Source organism: Rhinichthys klamathensis, unplaced genomic scaffold (assembly GCF_029890125.1).
Source record: "Rhinichthys klamathensis goyatoka isolate OS25496 unplaced genomic scaffold, OSU_Roscu_1.1 h1tg000196l_1, whole genome shotgun sequence".
In the NCBI taxonomy this organism is placed as follows: Eukaryota; Metazoa; Chordata; class Actinopteri; order Cypriniformes; family Leuciscidae; genus Rhinichthys; species Rhinichthys klamathensis.
Window position 1 is genome coordinate 6,384,802 of NW_026606722.1, and position 21,237 is coordinate 6,406,038.

A 21,237-nucleotide genomic window follows, 5' to 3' on the forward strand; every position below is an offset into this window, starting at 1 on the left:
AAGTAATTAACAAATTGCAAATTAGCATTTTACAGGATTAGGACTAAGGAAGGCTGAGTTGTCACTCTAATAGAGGTTTGTTTTTTGGCAGGTGGTGGACCATGAAGGAGGTACAGACCCTCCGGTGCCCAGTAAAGAAGACATCCCCACCTTCGATGAGTGGAAGAAGAAAGTGATGGAAGTAGAGGAGAAGAAAAGTAAGAGATGGCATTGAGTTCATCAGAGAATCGTTGCATGCGAGGCTGTCTCCGTGTTTCTTCTGCATCAGTGCACACTCACACGCACTTCCAATAGGACCCACTTCTGCTTGGTTTCACAGAGAAGTCCCTCTCTTTTCATCATGAATTTAATTCTTTTGTCCTTTTTTTTTTTTTTTGCTCCTATAATAATATTGTTCTGCAAATGCTCATATTTGTCAGTTCAGTGGAAACCGCGTGCACAGTGAATGTTGCGTAACCCAGTATGCACATGTATAAGCTGCTGTAATGGATTGCTTCAGTACACCGCAAAACAACAGTAACAAAACTTGATGTTCATGCTCACAGCCATCTGAGCAGTTTAACCCTTGCTTTAGAGAATCTGGGTTTTCCCAGCTGATTCAGAAAGCAAAGTTAACAAAATAACAGCCACTAGCTTAACAGTATTTTAATTGACCCTTATCATCATTGCTTAGCGGATGCAGTGCAGCCAATGCAACTAGAGAGCTCTCAAAGAGAACTCTCTCCAGGTCCATAGAAGTCGAGTTCAAGCGAGGCTTATGCGGCCGGCATAAATCACACAACTGAAATTCAGTCAGTTTCCTTAATACTGTGGGTCTGGATTGGGGCTGCTTGACCTACTACAATCTCAAAACAAATTTGTTAAATCATATTTGGAAAATGTAATTATTGTCTCTGCTTTCAGTCAGTGGGGTCCACAGCTACAAAGACACATTTAGGTTGCATTTTCAGGTTGTTTTTGCAAGTTGTAATCAGCACAATGTTAATGAATAGCTTCTTTTCCTAAAGGTCGTCACCTTTAGGCTGTGACAGAGGTTATTGGTAGTTAAAATCCAACAAATTTGCCGTTCAGATTGGTTATCTGTTAAAGATAGTTAATGCGTACATGCATGCTATGCATACATCAAGATAAGTCGTTCTTTTGTTTTCTGACAGTAATTGACAGGTAAACATACCCACCTGAACTTAGCATGAAAACACTCATACAGAGCCAACCTGATCCATGGGATAAAGCATTTGACAGATGACCTGTATGTAACCTGTTTTGTTGGTTTCAGGTCAGTCTCTGCACACTTCATCAAATGGAAGCCCTCATCCAGTCAAAAAGGTTCAAAAGAATTTCAAGAATAACTACGCTTCTGTCGAATGTGGGGCCAAAATCCTCTCGGCGAACAATGAGGCCAAGGTACAGCACAAGAGGCAGCAAAACAGCATAAGGGGCAGATAGACAGATGGATTGATTTAAATAGGGCAATCATTTAATATCTTGTCGTTGTTGTTCCTGCATCTGGAATGTTATTGATCTGCTCTAGATCAGCAATTGTCTTACATATGTGTGTCTTTGTGTATTGTGTTTTCAGAGCACATCTGCTATCCTGATGGAGAATATGGATCTGTACATGCTGAACCCCTGCAGTACCAAGATCTGGTGAGTCACTGCAGATAAAGAGAGAAACCGACTGCAGCAGCTGCTCAGAGGCAATGAAGAATTCTGTTTTAAAGTGGCTTTTTTCCTATTTGTGTAAAACATAAAATGCTATTAGGATGTTGACATGTCCCGTGGTGAGAGATGTACTCTAATCTCCATCTGTTTTAAACAGCATTTTGCTAATGATTCTATTTTTAGGATTACATTAATTGAATTAATTAGATGCGTGCTGTATAATTAATCATATTTTAATTTGTTTATGATTAAGTCTCTTGATTAAGCATAATCTATTTGCCCATATATATTTTTTCCATTTGACATATACGTTAACTTTGTAACAAGCCTCCAGGGTTCATGATTGGGGTTGCCAGATGTCATGAGCTTAAAATCCCTCTTTTCTCTGAAATGGATATATTTTCTCCCAAGTGTTTTACTTAATCTTACAAACCTGGCATCTCTCTGCACTGCAAATAAAGCGCTAATTATCTGAAAACGGCGATTTTGAGTTGAGCATCTGTAGTGATCTCCATTTAGATAAACTAATGCAGCTAGTCAGTGTTCCTTCATGTGGCCACTTGTGCTGTTTATTGTGACTAAATCTGCAAGCAAACCTTCTTAGTGGTAAACTGTAATCCAAACATGAATCTCGACTATATTCTTGCTATTGTGGTTGCTGAATAAATGCACTTATGCAACATATTTGCTTCAATAGAAAGTCTTTTTTGTTGTTTAAATAGAAAAACGTTCAAATAATTTGGAATTACTGTAATTAATATTTGGAATTTCACTGATTTAGCTTTTGAGAGAAGCTTCTTGTTTCACCAGTTTTCATAATGTGTAATAAAATAAACCCCTATGTATTTTCTTGATTTTTGCTTACATGAAAGTGCAAATAGATAAATAAATTCTGATTAAATGTAAAAAAGAAATGTCTCAAATCAGAACAAATGTGATTTAATAATTGCAATTTATAATTTGAGTCAAATAATTGTGATTATCAGTTTAACTATTACCGGCGTGCACCCTTAATTGGATGTAATATTAGTACCAGAAAGTTAATTTGTTGCAATGTAAGAACATCTAAAAGGAACTAGTTTCAGCAAAAGAGGTGATTTAAAAACCTTGAAAAATAAATGATCAGACATGGAACTTAAAATATACATTAAATATAAAATATACAAATTTACATATATCAAATATATAACAAATTTATATATTGTAGCTGTCAAACCGATTAATCTCGTCTCGTTCTTGTGAACCCAGTCTCGTCTCGTGAGATAAGCGTCTCGTCACACACACATATATAAAACATTTATGTTAGATGCGATTAAACGATTTGACAGCATTAATATATACAAGTTGATATATTTATTTGTGCACTCAGATTTTCCCCCTTGTTTCCTCTTTCAATCTCCCAATGCAGGTTTGTAATTGAGCTCTGTGAGCCAATCCAAGTGAAGCAGCTGGACATAGCAAACTTTGAGCTGTTCTCATCTACGCCGAAAGATTTCCTTGTGTCCATAAGTGACAGGTAACATCACTGACACAGACATGCGTAGTATTCAGATTCCTAACAGGCACAATCTGATGCGTGGACTGATCTCTCCATTGTGGATGTGAGTTTTTATTCTGGTAAACCGCAGCACATTTCTTTAATTACAGTGATATGTAATTTGTTTCAAATCCTGCCTCACATTAAACATTGAGTAATTTGTGGTTGGTTGTGATTTTTGTCACATCACATTTTCCCATTCCGTGTGGATGGACAAATTGCTTTGTTGCTGAAATCTTTTCACAATTTGCCTGGTTGGGAGACTGTATTACATAAACACCAACTTTTCAACTTTTCTTGACTTCAGGTATCCGACCAATAAGTGGATCAAGCTGGGCACCTTTCACGCCCGTGATGAACGCACAGTACAGAGCTTCCCTCTGGATGAGCAACTCTATGCCAAATATGTCAAGGTAAAAGGATGTGCTCAAATGAACCAATCTTCACAAAGCTACTTGATTGTAAAATTTCCTTGAAAGTGGAAATTCTAGGAGGGCGTGTTTCCTTATTTCTTCTGCTCGTTTTGTTGCAAGGCTCTGCACACAGTACACAGTACAGAGTCTGAGGTATCGTCACATTCCTGATAAATGTATCTAACTAGGTAGCACGTCTGCTTTTAGTTAGTTATTTCTAAACACTTAATGGGAAGGATTAGAAAAGTGAATCCTATTTTTCCACAAGTAACACATTTAAGATAAAAATTATGAAACTTTTTTAATAAATAGAATAAAGCATGAAGTCACAGATCTGTGCTCTGATGTGTCTATATACTGTAAAATTTGAATCATGAAGATCTTTAAATGGATCACACACATGATTGTTATTTCACCTATGATCTAAAGAACATGGAATTACATGAACAAAGTGTGTTTTTAAGGTGACTGAATAAGAGGCAGGGCAAGGGGGGACAGTTTAGTCATTTGAGAGAAGCCGTGCCCTTCCCTCAGGCTTTAGTCTCTGTACTGTACTGTACTGTACTGATCAAATATGGGTTGTTATACAATGCTGAATACACATTCATGACTTGATTTGCATTTAAGGTCGGTGTGTCTATGTCAGTGTATTAATACTTAAGAGCATGCTTAGATTTTCTTTGCTAAAAGGAAAAAGAAATGTGCAGATTCAGTTGGGGTAAACTGTGTGTGTGTGTGTGTGTGTGTGTGTGTGTGTGTGTGTGTGTGTGTGTGTGTGTGTGTGGCGCATACAAAGTATTTAATTAAACAAAACTGGGGCACAGATTCATCATTTTTTTTTGCGTTTTTATCTTTTGAATGAACTCCAGGGTTCCTAACTGTGCCTCTTGCTTGGTGCTGTGCTTTGCTTTTTATTTTTATTTTCACTCAATCTGATTTGTGTGTTCTTGGATGATCATATAATTATCTGCTGTAACATGTCAAGAAGTACCACTGATCTAAGACTGAAATCCCATGATGCTTTGCCATTATTGAGCTGCCCTAAACCTGTTCTGTCATGCTCTGCTCGACTCCTGTGTAGTTTATTATTTGAATGTTTTCCTTTTTGTTTTCGTTTACTTGTTGTCCTCTGCTCTTTTTCCCACTTTGTGGTTCTAATTGCAGTCTTTCTCTCAGCCAGCCCTCTCTCCTGCCATTGGTACCGCTGCTCAAGTTATGAAAGCAGAACAAACAAGAACAGTTCAAAATGCTCGACTTGCTACAGCATGAATCAAGTCTTTTAAACTGATCTTCCTCTCTGTTTTTCTTTGTTTCCGCTCTCTCCTGTCTTCTCCTCCTGCATCAGATGTTCATCAAATACATCAAGGTTAGCATTCTTTTCTCTTAGATCCTGTCTGTGCTGCTTTGGGTGGCAGGACTCACATACAGTAATGCATGACAGTGACAATTCCTTACACACAAATACACATCTTTTCTCACACTTACAAGGGAAAAATCATGCTTTGCAAATTCTCTAGCACTTCATTTGTACTATATTTTGTTGGACGTTATTGGGGCATTGGACAATGTTAGATTCAGTTTGGTTTTGTTTCATGACCATGTTTGAGCGCGCTTGTCTTTTGTATATTTTTTGTAGGTTGAGCTGCTGTCCCATTTCGGCTCTGAACACTTCTGTCCGCTCAGCCTGATCAGGTGTGTTGAATTAATGTGAATTCATTCCAGTACTGTATATTGTGTATCATCTCGTGAGCTAAGTGTATCGTCACACCCCTAATAGAAAGTTTAAAGAACAGCATTTAAAGTGGACATCTTTTGTAATATTATAAATGTATTCAGTGTCACTTTTGATAAATTTAAAAAGTGTCTTTGCTAAATAAAAGTATTAATTTCATTCATACTACTTTTGAACAGTAGTATATGTACAACAGGCTTACAGCGTTTGCATACTTGCATATGTAAGTTTGTTTCTGATGTAATAAATCATGTGTGGGGAATTTTTTGTTATGTGTCATGATGTGACATTTTATTCTTTGTTTTGATAGAAAAATATTAAAACCTGCATATCAAATAGTTATACAAAAAAGATGTTTTCCTGGAGTTTTAAGATAGCGACTTGATGATAACAGTCAAACTATTTCTTTAACCAAAGCATCCTGCGCATCAGCGGTATTTTGTTTTGAGAAACAGGTCGATTCTGGTTTTACGAACCTGTACTTGCATTGGCCTTTAAATTTCATTGACTCTGAGAAAGGACGCATTGCTTTAAAAGGGTTTTAAAAGGCAAAGTTCTTGAGTTGAGTTAGATCTCTGTTCTGCTTCGGGCTCCTCTCAGGTCCGTTTGCATTGGCAGGAGATTTAATCTTGGTTGGAGGCCCATAAAGGGGCTGGTCTGGCTGCACTCTATGAGAGACATACTCTCCTAGAAAATGACTGTATATACTGTGAGAGGCAAGCAAAACTCTACGGCCAGATAGAAAGGAAAAATTAAAAGTCCTTTCTAAATGACCTCGTTCTGCACTTCTGAGTTCTGAGCTTAACTGAAGCTACTTTCTGATAATGGTGTTATTTTACAAGCCACATGAGACAGATCGTCATGTGGCAACCCTTGTGGGTGCGTACAAATCTACGGCATATAACTTTTATTCCAAACTCCTACTTCCCTATTTTCTGAGACTGGTCAATTCACTGAATATCTGTCTTTATTTTTCTTCCACTGGAATTACCTCCTCTGCATGTAGAATAGAACAGGCTATAAAACATGTCTTTAAAGACCCCCACTAACCTGGGCAAAGGGCAGAGTGATTACAGTCGTTTTTTTTAGAAGGCAGAGATAAGTTGTGCTGATGATCACAGTGGGCTTTACGTTAATATTTCTCGTTTTCAGGCCTGACTTTCTCTTATCTGTACTGAGGCTGTGTTCTATAAGATAATACAGAAACACTTTGTCATTTTTATAAAGTGTTTACGACTCCCGTTTTTATCCTATTTTTACTGGGGTTTTTTTTCATTTTTTTTTTCATTGTTAGACTTCCAAGTATCTGATCTTTGTGTTTCTTGTGTGTATATCAGGGTGTTTGGCACCAGTATGGTGGAAGAGTATGACGAGATAGCCGACTCTCAGTACACCTCAGAGAGAACCGAGTATCTGGATGAAGACTATGGTGAGATCATCTCTCTGAATTCTTGCTCACAGAAAACATAAGTGCAAATTTTGATAAATGACATGGGTGACAATGTGTACAGTACTAAAAAAGCAGTGCGACGTGATTCTAAACTTCAATACATTGACATTTATTGAATATGGCATAACGTTTGTCCTGTAATTTAATCGTAAATACTACTTTCATTCTGTTAGATGCACTACTGTACGGCAGAATTGATTCATTTAAATTAGGCAGAAGACTATATTTTTCTGTTTTCTCTTTCCCAGTTGTTCTGTGTGTTCATTGACTAATGCTGTTGTCCTAATTCCAGACTTCTTTTTTGCAGATTACCCACCCGGCTACATGCCGTCAGAGGACAAGGCATCAAAGAATCTGCTGGGCTCTGCCACAAGTATGTCCTGTTCCTCCATATTCTCCTAGTACTTTTGATTTCATGAATATATATATATATATCAATAGGTGTCCACATATAATGATTCAGTGAATCAGTGGTTCTCAGCTGGTTTGGCCATGGGACCCATATTTTCCCATGGTCATTAAACTAAGCTAATTTATTTCTCAAAAATGGTTGACAGACACAAATACTGTCCCACTTTACTTAACATACACCCAAATTGTATGACGATAGTGTTACTTTTGTATCATTGTATCGCTAACACTGATGAATAATGGTAAGGCTATTAAATAGCAGTCCCAAACTAGTTTTTCTTAATACTATATAGTTAGTAAGTTGGTATGAGCCACCAGAGTCATCAAAAATAGTTACATAATACTAACATGAACTGTTAATAAAACATATGGACACTAATCCTGATGAACAGATTGAACATCATACCTGCATAAGAAACCTTCCCAGCTAACACAATGTACCAGTTGTGTAATTTATTGGTACTCTTTGATAATTTAATGACTTACTAATTGACAATGCAACTACGACATTGCATGCTCTTAAATTCATTATCTCTTTATAGTGAAGTGATATACAGCGCGCGCCGCCGTACGTGCGCACAGTTGAAGATCACAGTATAATGTCTGACAGGATAGCAAAGTTCGATCTGATGTGAGGGATGTTTACGAAAGTTACGAAAAAAACCATCAGAATAATGACACTGACATATAGCCTGACAGCATGTCACCTGACCGTAGACGCTGGATCGGGGCAACATGATTTTGTCAGGGACTGCGTCTGAAAGAAGAGTCAACAGCTTTCACCCATGTCTTTCAAACTTGACTACACACTCCAAGCAGTTGAGAAACACTGATTTAAATTAACCAAAGCTGTACTATGACCAGAAGTGGTTAAAAATGTTGACATAATAATTGTTGAAACATGTGAGGATCCCACTTTCCTTACATCAATCTTAGTTGATAATTCCAGTTTACTCAAAGCTTCTAAAGCTGTTCTAACTTTAGCATTCAAGGAAATTGTATGCCCCCTGCCTCAGTTCCAAGTTCTTGTAAAACTTGTGTTTTCGATATCCATCCAAGACAGTTTGTCTTGTCAAAAATTGCTCCTCCTTTCTTACACACACACACACACACACACACACACACACACACACACACACACACACACACACACACACACACACACACACACACACACACACACACACACACACACACACACACACACACACACACACACACACACACACACTTGATGAACCAGTTTCATATAAGTTTCATGCTAAGCATGCAGCAGTATGCAAATTAAATGTTTAGATGTGAATTTTTAGAGCAAAGTTGTTAACTTAAAATATTAAAAATAAGTTTTCTTTAAATGAAAATAAGCTGAAATAAAATATGAATATTAGACAATTAGACACTTAGAAACTTAGAATTAAAACTTAGAAAATATGAAATGTTTTCTTGGCCACTAGCTAAAATAAAAAGTTTCAGTTGAAGGTCTTTTATTTGAACTGAAAATAGAAATAGAGGATAGCTAAATAGAATACTAGCTAAATAGAAAATACTAAAATCACAAAATCAAAATAATTCAAAATATGAATAAATACTGCAATAGTTTATAATAACACTAGCACATGCGATTAATTAAATGTTTTATGCGGTTAATGTTCTTATGACAGCACTCACAGCAGTAATTCGTGTGATAATTCAATGAAACATTATAATGTGTGATTTACTAAAAACTGATCTTAGATGATTCGTGCACATGCACACAGTGCTTTGCTAGTCCCTAAGCGGAGCACTCATTTATCAGTAAATATTATACACAACACAATTTATTGATAATAATAAATAAGACCAAATGACATTATAACCAAAAGAATAAATTGACATGTTCTACCTCACAATAAACATACTGACATGTAGACTTCCTACTTCCCCAATAATTAAAAAGTTCATCACCTTTGACCAATTATCATTCGATTTTAAGAGCTTTATTTTGCTTTTCTGAATGCAGAAATTCAGTTTGTGTGCTGCCACTGTCTGAAATTTACCCCAGTTGCATACATATAAATGTTATATTTTTAGTTATTTTTCTCTGGATTGGTTTTCTTTTCAGATGCCATCCTGAACATGGTAAACAACATTGCAGCAAATGTGCTAGGAGGGAAACCAGAGCTGGAGGACGGAGCTGAAATGGAAGGTACGGCCCTGATCTCTGCATTTACGCTTGGCTATTAAAAATGCCCTGTCCTGAGTGTGTCGGGAGAAATTACTGCACTTATTTGCTCCTCTTTGCTCGGCAGCTGTTTGTGACTGGTGAGGGCTGTCACCATGCCAACAGTGCTGAAACTGTGAGGCCTGGCAGTGAAAGCACGTCTTTGATAGCTTCTGTAGCTGCGCTTGCCAGCATCAAACTCTCCCAGGGTGTGTGTGTGCGTGCCCAGAGAGAGCTGCTACAAAATGCTGTTCAAACACGCTTGTGGCTTTCCTAAATGCAGTGAAGTTTAAAAACACTATGCTGCGCCGCTGTATCATGACCATAAACCGTCTAAAAGAGAAAAGACTGTTTAACAAGATATTTTTACAATGTCCCTTGAGAGATTGCAGTCGAGTGGATGGCTGAAAGTTTATACTAAGTTTGTAAAAGGAAAGCCTGCTATGGGCTGTTTTCTTTTACTGTTACATTGTGCTTGAGTTTTTTAAAAAGCCAATACCAATATCTAGACCATAGAGTGGTCGATAGCCAATATAATACATAATACAATTTATTGATAGCAGCAAATAATGACCAAATTTATACCAATAAAATGAATGGACCTTTACTTACAAATACCGGCAGGTTTAATCTTTTCAGAAAAACTTCCCTGAATATTTTGGCATCCATGTGCATCGCAACCATTATAATTTAGAACTTTCTGGTCAGTGATCCTCATGTTATAAGAGCTTTGTTTTGCTTGCCTGCATTGCAGCACACACACAAAAATGTTTTCAGCTACATAAAACAACTTAATCTAAATAGGATTGGCATCCACTTAACTGGCTTTCAGCAAATTCGTTATAACTACTGGGCGAATATTACGTCACCTAATTAATATTCACGAGCCAGGCTAGATGGTTTCGGCACCCTTTGTGGCATATGTCAGAGTTGTTGTTTTTTTGTATTTATAAACTTGCATGTTAGAAAGTAACTTAATGTGTTTTACACAAATTTTCAAGATAAGGTAATCTTCCTAATTCTTTATAAGGATTATGACATGTGACAAGAATTCATAAAATGCCTGTTATTCCAAAGCTGTCTCTGCCATGTTATCTTTTAGATGTCCTTGTTGTTCTGGATACGTTTAATCCATGCCAAGCATTATATAATTTCAAGCTCTCCTAGATCATCACCTGTTTTTAGTTTAGGGGACATTTGTATTTGTGTGTTCAATCTTGGGTACTTTTCTCTGAACAATGGCCCTCTTTGTGTTGAGGTTGGGCAGTGTGGATGTGCACATTCTCCTTTTCCTTTTCTCTCTGTCAAAATCTGTTCTCTCTCTCATCTCGCTCAGGAAACGTTTCCTCTGGGACAGAAAACGTCACCCAGGAGTCAACAGAAACCACACTCACGCCAGATCCCACCCCCACTGAACAGCCCGCTACGTGAGTCTCATTCACACACGCACACTTTCTCTCTCTCTCTCTCTCTCTCTCTCTCTCTCTCTCTCTCTCTCTCTCTCTCTCTCTCTCTCTTACACACCCCCTGATCATCCAGCACATTAAAACCCCAAATGCTTGCTCAATACTGAGCCCTGAGCTAGTCAGCGTATTCCAGCACAGACTGGTTTGAACTGTTTGCACACATACCAAGTCAACCACTGAGTCCTTTTTCTAAAACAGCTCAAGCTTATAAAACCCTAATGAACTGTAGCTGCCTCATAATCAGGCCCAGACTCATTTTGCTAAATTTAATGTGGTGAATTGAGTTTGGGATACTGCAATCTTGTTGGTAGCTGAAAGCATAATCAAATTGAATTCACAGAAAAATTTAAGTTCTGTACCATTTTACTCACCCTTCCAAACCCAACTAACTCTTTTTTTTTTTTGTGAAAATCTTACTGTACTTCGCACTTTCAGGAGAGCAATAGCAATGTTTGATTAGGGTTAAAAGAATCATTTCTCAAAAGATTTTGAGTCAAATCTAGTCAGTGTTCAGTTGATCTGGTTGCAACAGCTAGCAACTCACTTGAGTAAACCTTATTAGTACCGGTACATCAGTTTTTTTATTAATATTTATAGTAATTATATTTTCAGTGAATGTGGACGAATTTCGGTCTGTTTCTCACAAGTTTATCATAGTACTTCATAATACTTGGAATAGAGTGCACAAGGTGAATAGATATCCTATATTATATTTATTGTTCTATTGCCAGTGTTACTGTAGTATTTTTATATACCTTTATATTTTAAGTTTCAATTTTAGTTTAAGTTTTAGTCTTTTTTTTTTTTTTGCTTTTGTCATTTTATTACTATTTATTTATTTTTAAATGTTTCTATATAGATTTGATTCTATATAATTTTTGTAATTGTACTAAAAATATTTTTAATTTACATTTAAAGGTGCCCTAGAATGTTTTTTATTATTATTTTATAATGTTTCCTGGGTTACCCTTATAATGTTAGTATGTTTTTTAGATAAAAAATAATCATAATTTAGAAATAAATGGCATTTTTCCTAGCCTGCTTTTAGCCTCTGATTTGAACACTCTGTTTGAAGGGGCGTGTCTGCTGTGGGATTCAGTGTAACCGCGGCCACTGCTGTGATTGGCTGACATGCTTGCATATGAAAAAGCAACTCATTACATGTGAAACTCTCTCTCGAATACTTTTACTACTGCTATTATACGTTTTTACTATAACAGCTATCGAGATTAACGAATCGTGAGATGTTTTTAAAGTATTTAGATCTATTCCCATCACATAAAATGTTGCCGTGATGAGCATTGAGCAGATGACAGTGTGTTGATCGCGAGAATGAAGATCTTATCATTGCAAAGCAGTTTCTGCTCTCTCTCTGCTTTCACCAATGCAAACACGATGATGTAAATACAGTAAGAGCTTCGTTGTGCAGTGTAACGTGCGTCATTGATTTCATATTCATAACGAGTTTGGCAAGTGTCCAGATAAACTCGCGCTGTGTGGAAAGATTGTTCTTTGATCGCTTTCTGTATATAATTTGTTCACAATTTAAATACGATTATTTTCATCCTACTAAAAGAAACGATGTGAAGCTGATATTTTAGTCACTGGCTTGACTTACTGATGCATAAACAGTATTGAACGATTTTGAGAGAAAGATTACCTGTCTGAACTTGAACAATTAGCCTACACATCAGAAAGTGTTGCTTGGTAGCTCGATCCGAGGCCAGCTCTGTATTGGCCCAAGTTGAGGAAACACTCGGTGAAATGTTTGAAAATTTCCAGAGAAAATAAAATTAACCCATTGTTTCTTCAGAGGCTCAGATGAGCATCCACACTGAGCAACTGCCATGCTTCGGCTGCGCAGTTCCGCCTGGCATTGAGGGCTGGCATTATGCAAATATTTGGAGGCGTACATATTAATGATCCCGACTATTGCGTCACAGTCGGTATTGTGTGGAGAACCGACCGTTTTTCAGGGGTGTTTTTCATAAACGTGAATTAAATGAGAACGCGAAAACAGTCCAGTTTGAGATTCACTCTATGTCATGTCCATGCACTGAACTCTTGTTATTTGACTATACCAAGGTAAATTCAATTTTGAATTATAGGTCACCTTTAAGTTTGTTTTTTCATCAAGTATTTGTTTTTCATTTCAGCTTTACTACCGAAATTGATTTTAAATAGTTTTAGTTAAAAATAACCCTGGCTTTTGCGTATTTTTACACGCTTTACAGCTTTTGTCCCCTTTCATTGCGATTCCTGGTCAATGTCATAAAATTTCTTCTTTTATGTTTCAAAGTTAGTTATGTAGTTATAATCCGGTATGACTTTCTTTCTTCTGATCAAATGATGGAATTTTTAATCTTTGGGCGAATTATTATTCCTTGAAAAAAAAAAAAAGTGTTCACTGTGCTCAGATTCTGTGTGGTTGTGCTCATAACTAAGAAACAAAATGTTGTGCAACATTGGATGAAATTTAACAAGCGATTTGAGCAAAAACATTCTGACTCTTTGTACCTCCAGGCTGGATATTCTTGAGTTGGATCCCACTCTAGTGAAGGAGGACTCAGAGGATCCTGTTCCTGATGCTCCTTCAGAACCTCCCCCCGAGGAGAGCCGTATCGTCACCCTCATCGAGGAGGATGAAGAGGTCACCCAGCCAACGGTGACCCTACTGGAGGAGGAGCAAGAGGAGGAGAAAAGACAAGAGGAGATATGGGAGACGGAGAGCACCACATATTGCGGCCACCTCTCGACTTTGTCCTGCTTGGCGTCTCTGCACGAACACTTCTACTGCTACTGTTCGGCAGCTTTAGCACTACAGCGTCAGCGTAGAGACCGCCGCCACAAAACACAGCACACACACACTGACACAGACACTCAAACTGCCCCTCAGCAGTCTCTCTCTGCCACCACCCCAACCCAAGAGCCCCCTGCGCCCTCTGAAATACTTCCAGAAGTAGAGCGGCCCTCTCAGACACAAACCGAAAGGATTTCCCCCACTGAAACAGTGTCTGATCCGCCTCAGTCCTCCAGTGGGGAATCTGCAGTGAGCGAGCAGGAGCTCCCACCTGAGACCATCATCTTGGAGCCCAGCCACACCTCCACTCTTCCCCCACATAGCTTCTCTGACACCCCCACCCAAAACATTCCCGAGTCCCTTCCTGTGGGACAGCCCGTGGACCAGCGTCCGCAGTACCTGGAAGACATCCCAGAGACCCGCGCCAGCGGGAGCATCTGCAGTAGCGTCCATTCTCCCACCTCCTCCATGCTCTCCTCCACCACCACTGAAACCAGCAGCCCAGAGACGGACCCTCCCATACTGGAGCTCCCCGTCCCCACCAAAGAGCAGACAGTTCAGCCTTTGCTTACCCACACCCGCCCCGCTGACATCCCGCCTCCTACCGAACTTCCCATCCCGCTTCCAGAGGCCTCAGATAACGGCAGGGCCACAGGGGTTGAAGACCCTCACCACAGTGCTGTGGCCTCCCAACCCGAGCTTTCCGAAGCCCTTCTGTCTCAACAAGAGGAGACGGTAGATGACATTCTGCTCCCGCACCGCACCGCCGGAGACTTTTATGCAGAGCAGCAGCATTCAGTGGAAATGGGACATGGGAATGGAAATGGGAATCAGGTGCATGGATCTAACCAGAAGGAATCGGTGTTCATGAGATTGAATAACAGAATTAAAGCACTGGAGATGAACATGTCCCTCAGCAGCAGATACCTGGAGGAGCTTAGCCAGAGGTACACACACGCGGCCAAACTTAAAATGATTATAGTGGGAAACATGTTCTTATTATTCTATTCTGCTGTCACTCAGGTATCGCAAACAGATGGAGGAGATGCAGCGGGCTTTCAACAAGACCATCATCAAACTGCAGAACACCTCCAGAATTGCAGAAGAGCAGGTCAGTCACGATCGAACATTAGCAATTTAAACTGACATTGGCAACTGGAATATACAGGGACTCCAAAAATAATTTTTATACTGTTAAATAAAATATCCTATTTTCATAGAAAAGTACCATCCAAACATTTGGGGTCTGTACGATTTTAAAATAAGTCTCTTATGTTGACCAAGGCTGCATTTATTTGATCAGAAATGCAGTAAAACCAGTAATATTGTTAAATATTAAAATGTAAAAATAACTGTTTTCTATTTGAATCTATTTTAAAATGTAATTTATTCCTGTTATGCAAAGCTGAATTTTTTAGCATCACTACTCCAGTATTCAGTGTCACTTGATCCTTCAGAAATCATTCAAATATGCTGATTTGATGCTCAAGAAACATGTATTAATATTGTCAATGTTATAAAAAGTACTCATTTCTTTAAAATAAAAATCTATTTTCTGACCCCAGACTTTTAAACTTTAGTTGGTATGTCAACATGGGAAAGAAAACCCCAAAAATTAAATAAATAAATGTGATCACAAAATATGATTATGCTTTTATTTATTATTTTCTTGTACCATCTGTTATTTATCCAACTAATTGAAACCTAATTGAAAAAAAATTTTTTGAAAAACAGACTGATTAAAGACTGTTTCAAATTAAAACAAAACATTTATGACACTTTCTGGCTCAGAAAAGAGACGCCATTTGTTTCACAATGCTACTTAGTTTAATATTTTGCACCTAGTTAAATGCCGCTGATACATTTTTAAGTTCAGATATCTTGTGGGCCCATTGTATCATTTTTTACATGTAAAACACGTGGATAACCGTTTACATCTGTATGTGTTTAGGACCAGAAACAGACCGAGTCTATACAGATGTTGCAGAGCCAGCTGGAGAATGCCACCAAGATCATGCTGAACCTGTCTGCCACCGTTGCTCAGCTACAGCGAGAGGTCTACAAACCTTATATAATCCCTTCCCCATCCAATGAGTCATATCACGGCCCACCCAGTAATGCATATCAATATTTAAAGCCTGCTGTACACTGTGTGTTGCAGGTTTCTGACAGACAGAGTTACTTGGTGTTATCTCTGATCCTGTGTCTTACGCTGGGATTGCTGCTCTGTATGCAGTGCTGCAGGAGCTCACCCAATCACAACACCAGCTCAGCCATTCCCATGAGCAACCACTACCCCAGCCCTAAGAGGTAAAACACGCACCAAATGTGTCCGAATGCAATACATAACGCAATGCAAGAGCACAATGCATTCTCAGTGTTACTGAAAGGAGTTCTCTAGAGGCCATTACTGTCGTCTCCTGTGGTCAGTTTTCTTTCACGTCAACTGCTGTTATGAGTTGATTCGAACTGATATTGCTTGGTTTTAAGATGATTTATTCGGGGACAAGAGTGGAGAATTTCTGTTGAGCAAGCTAGTTAAAGTAAAGTAAACCGTTGACAGATTTATAGCTGGCGCCATGAATAGTAGCGTATCTAGTTTAATAGCGCAGAAGTTTGAAGGTAACCCTATGTTACAATAACGCGTCAACATAAACTACCACTTAAAAGTTTTGGGTCAGTATACTTTTTTTTTTTTTTTAGAATTAAATACTTTTATGCAACAAGGGTTCATTAAATGACCATTTCTAAAGTTACAAAAGATTTCTTTTTCAAATAAATGCTGTTATTTTGAACTTTGTTCATTAAAGAATCCTGGGAAAAAAAACCTGTAGCACAGCTGTTTTCAACACTGAAACATAATAATAAATGTTTCTTGAGCAGCAAATCAGCATATTAGAATGATTTCTGAAGGATCATGTGACACTGAAAACTGGAGTATTGATGCTCTTCATTTAAAAATATTATTCCAAAATAACAGTTTTCTATTTTTTTAACTAATCAATATTAGTGTTTTTGACCGGTAATGCACATTATGGACAGAGGAACCCTGCAAGCTTGCAATGCATTGGCCAATCGTTCACGTCTATATTTGGGCACTTGCATAGTGGACCTTTGTGAATCTTTTTTTCTATTCCTCATTCTCAGGTGTTTTTCCTCATATGATGATATGAGTCTGAAAAGGAGAGTTTCTTGCCCTCTCGTTCGCTCTAAGTCATTTCAGCTGCCTACATCAGAAGGTAAGAGTCACCTTTGACGCTGAGGAGAGTTCTGATGCCAGAGCACTCTATATATTCTCTCTACTCCTCCCCTTCTCTCATGTAACGCACATTGTTTCACTCAGCTGTGGTTCTGTCTTTTTCAGCCAGACTCAATTCCACCATGTTCATTTCTCACAGCTTGAGAAGCCAAGATGATGCCCATTAACATCACGCCTTCCCACTTAACATGTGGCTTACTTTGTGTGCTCTCATTTTGTGGCTGCCGCTCTCAGAAGAATCACGTCTTTTATATTAAATACCATACCGAACACTTTACAGCTTGAACTAGTTTTGAGTCCAGCTGTCACTAGTTCCACAGTGTCTGGTGATTGTTCAATATCAGTGTGACCTATACTGGAGCGCAGTGTGATTTGTAATTTGAATGTCAGCCCAGTCATGCCTCATGTTTGGTCCTGCCAGAGGCGGCCGATCAGATACGTGCCTTAAGCAGTAAACATTTCCTTTTACAAGCCAAAAACTATGACTGTTGATTAAAAGTTTTAATTTAGTGCGATTTATTATTTATTTAAAATTGAGAAAAAAAGAACAAATTGGAGGTCAATGTATTATTTCTCAAAAAATATAAAATTATCTTCTCATATTGTTAAATACCAACATAGAGATATTTAAAACTATTGAAATGTATTGTGGAATAATAGATATAAATATCTAATTATATTTATTGAATATTTCATATATTATACGTGTGTATATACAGTACATATAGCCTTTATATTAATTTACCATGTGCAAAATTTCATTTTGTAATTAATTGATTAAAATCTGTAATCAAATGACAGCTTTATTAAGAACATTTAAGAGAAACTAATGTGATGTTTACGTTTAAAAACTGTGCAAACACTGCCAGATAAACCGAACCATACTTTAAATGGCAGAACCTTCCTATCCCTCTTGTTTCTTTTTGTTCCTGCTATTTTTCCTCTCACTTTGCTGTAGCGTGTGTGTGTGTGTGTGTGTTGGAGCATGTGAGCTCATCATTGGTTTGTGTTCATAAGGCAGAGGTTGGATATTTTTAGCACATGATGCTTTTGGCTGGCACACGTTGGACATTTGCAAGTAGTAACAACAGGAAAATGTGGTACATTTAGTGGATCATTAATTATCGCATATACAGAAATGCAAATCAAAACTTGACTTTTAAATGTGTCCAAATGACAGCATTATGCAAACGATTAATGCTGCAGCCATGGTTACCACTTGCAGACTTTGTTGGTGGTGAAACAAGTGAAATAGGATTTGACACGGCGGATTACAATTGAATAATAACAATATAAAGAACAGCGAGGAAGTACTTTGAAGTGTATGACCTGAGCTACTACTTGCAAGTGCTGTCATGCTTTGTGTTATTGTTTGCCATACCATTCCGTTAACCTGCCCCCTCTCTCCCCTGTTTAGTAGGTCCTGATGACTTGTACATTGTAGAACCTCTAAGGTTTTCTCCAGAGAAAAAGGTATGGAGTTCGTTTCGGACGCTGTGTGTTCATGACAGTAGTGGGACTGAAGCTGGGTTTCAAAACCACTCACAGCTCTTGTTTGCTCCAGTTTTACTGTTGTATTTTGAGTCTGTAAGAACCATGTTTCTTAAGAGATCCTACAGTAAATGTGAAGAGCAGTGAGTGTTTTGGAACGCAGCTTTTTCCAGTTAGTCTCTCTGACAGTCCGTGAAGTTAACCGTCTCTCTGCCGACTGAGAATTAGGGATGGGAATCATTTTCTGATTCAGATTACATTTGACTAATCTCATTCCATTGACACCAAACATGTTCCAAACTCTATACTAAACAAAAATGATGATTGATGTCACACTTTTCATGTTGTCCAATAAACATCAGTAATTGCTCTGATTACGTTTTCATGAACTTGAAGTGCCTTGGTTCATTTTGAGTTGGACATTGGACATCAGTTCATTTAGTCAATAACCACACTGAACCATTTAATAAATGAATGAGTAATTCACAACACTATTAAGGATTAGTCAAGGTTTATCTAGTTCCCTAAAGCTAAACACGAGCTCTAGTGTGGCCGGTCTGCCAGATCTGATAGTAAAGGCTTGTTTACACCAACAATAATGTTCTACATGAAAATTCAAAGTTCGGAAACATTACTATTTTAATGTTTTTGAAAGAAGTCTCTTATGCTCACCAAGGCTGGATTTATTTAAAAAAATACAGGAAACAAATGTAATATTTTGAAATATTACTACGGTTTAAAATAATGGTTTTCTATTTTAATATACTTGAAAATATCATTTATTTCTGTGATTCTAAAATCATTTATTTTTTTATAACCTGTGACACTTTTTTTCAGGATTCATTGATGAATAAAAAGTTAAAAAAGAACAGCTTTTATTTAAAATATTAACCTTTTGTGACAATATACACTACTGTTCAAAAGTTTGGGGTCAGTCATTTTTTTTTCTCTTTTTTTGAAAGAAATTAATACTTTTATTCAACAAGAATGTGTTAAATTGATAAAACGTGATATGTAAAGATTTATATTGTTAGAAAAGATTAAACATTTTAACAAATTCTGTTCTTTTTAAAGTATCACAGGTTATAAAAGAAATAAAATCCAACACTGATAATAAATCATATTAGAATGATTTCTGGAGGATCATGTGACACTGAAGACTGGAGAAATGATGTTGAACATTTTTCAACTTTACCAAATAAATTATATTTTAAAGTATATTCAAATAGAAAACCGTTATTTTAAGTTATTATATTTCACAATATTACTGTTTTTTTTCTTCTGTACTGTATGTCTGTTCAGACTGATGCAAAAAAAAAAAAAAAAAGAATGACTGCTTGTATTTAATGGAAATGAGAAATATTACCTTGGTAATATTTTTTTAAATATTTTTTTAAAAATATTTTATTTTCAGTTAACATTTATTTCAAGTAACGAAATATATATATATATATATATATATATATATATATATATATATATATATATATATATATATATATAAACATATATATATATATATATATATATATATATATATATATATATATATATATAAACATATATATATATATATATATATATATATAAATATAATTTTTTTTTTATTTTTTATTTTTTATGATAATAATCCTCTACATTGTTGCTCAGGAAATTATTTCATGAGTTCCACCAAGTTGTAGTTTTATGAAATCGTAGCGGCTCTGGTCAGGAAACCAAAAGTCTGGATCTCATTGGTTGTCCAGTTTTTTATTGCAGTGTGACATTAAAACACCTTGCTGTAAAAAATAAAACCTGCTTTGCATTGAAGACATGCAAAATTCTGTCGGTCTGAACAGATATTAACAGCCATTCATAAAAAATAAGATGTTTATTGTCTTGGTGTTAACTTCTCCACTAATGATCCCTCGTGTTCTTTGCCCTCACGAGTGTCATCACATGGTCATAGTATTGTATTACTGTGCCTTGATTTCTATTCTTAGTGTCTGTTGAAGTGTTCATCCGTGTTCAAACTCGCTCAGCACAAAGACGGTTACAGCGGCTTTAGGTGTTTAGATAGCTCTCTGGATGCATCCTTTACACTTTAAATCATCTCTCTATTTTGTGTCTTTCAGAAGAAACGCTGCAAGACAAAAGCAGGGGACCGAGTGGAGACGCTCGGGGCCTCCGTCCCCTCAGTGCCAGCTGTTAACGGTGAGCCCAGGTGCAACAGCGAATCATCTCCTTCTCCTCTTCACTTCCTGCCGTCGACGTGCAACGGCTTCACGTCCACCGCCTCATCCAGAGACTGTGCGTCAGAGGAGAGCTCCGCTTCTACGCTGTCTGAGGAGTCTTTCGGCTGCGCCCCTATGATGAACGGACTCGAGGCCGTCCTCTGCAACGGGGCGCCTCCGCCGCCCCTCCCTCCGGCCAAGAGCAAGATGGAGAAGAGGTCTCTGAAACGGCGGCGGTCCAGGAACGCGGAGCAGCAGCCGGAGGAGATGATGAACTCGCCGTTTCCTGTGACCGTCATGCCGGCGCTGGAGGAACTCATGAAGGGAAAGGACACGTTTGGAAGGACAGCTGTAACGGGACGAGTTTGAGTTTTTCACGTTGACATCTTTCCTTTTCTTATTCCATCTCACCGTCGTTTTGAGATTTTATTGTCAGTGGCGATCCTGACGCCATCTTCACTACATCCTGGTTCACAGAACTTTGGTTATGTGCCTTTTTTATCCATTCAGGATTATTTTCGTTATTCCCTTTAAGGTTTTTTTTTTTTTTTTAATTCTTCTAGGGAATATTATGACTGATAAACATTCGCAAGTATGAATGAG

General features: G+C 37.6%; 1 protein-coding gene across 5 annotated transcripts in view; it reads left to right on the forward strand.

Annotated features, from left to right (window-relative positions):
* Positions 1-21,237, forward strand: part of suco (SUN domain containing ossification factor) — a 57,912-nt gene extending 36,675 nt beyond the window's left edge. For 2 of the 5 annotated variants that reach the window (XM_056262783.1, XM_056262786.1), the window contains 18 exons: positions 92-197; positions 1,277-1,404; positions 1,580-1,647; positions 3,071-3,178; positions 3,507-3,612; positions 4,958-4,978; positions 5,249-5,304; positions 6,682-6,773; positions 7,102-7,167; positions 9,307-9,390; positions 10,742-10,832; positions 13,395-14,618; positions 14,695-14,782; positions 15,623-15,727; positions 15,833-15,981; positions 16,819-16,910; positions 18,348-18,403; positions 20,536-21,237. In XM_056262783.1, coding sequence (XP_056118758.1) covers positions 92-197; positions 1,277-1,404; positions 1,580-1,647; positions 3,071-3,178; positions 3,507-3,612; positions 4,958-4,978; positions 5,249-5,304; positions 6,682-6,773; positions 7,102-7,167; positions 9,307-9,390; positions 10,742-10,832; positions 13,395-14,618; positions 14,695-14,782; positions 15,623-15,727; positions 15,833-15,981; positions 16,819-16,910; positions 18,348-18,403; positions 20,536-21,003 — 3,108 coding nt within the window. In that variant the 3' untranslated portion in view covers positions 21,004-21,237. The remainder of the gene's footprint in view (positions 1-91; positions 198-1,276; positions 1,405-1,579; positions 1,648-3,070; positions 3,179-3,506; positions 3,613-4,957; positions 4,979-5,248; positions 5,305-6,681; positions 6,774-7,101; positions 7,168-9,306; positions 9,391-10,741; positions 10,833-13,394; positions 14,619-14,694; positions 14,783-15,622; positions 15,728-15,832; positions 15,982-16,818; positions 16,911-18,347; positions 18,404-20,535) is intronic. The other 3 variants (XM_056262784.1, XM_056262785.1, XM_056262787.1) reach the window with 3 other exon arrangements.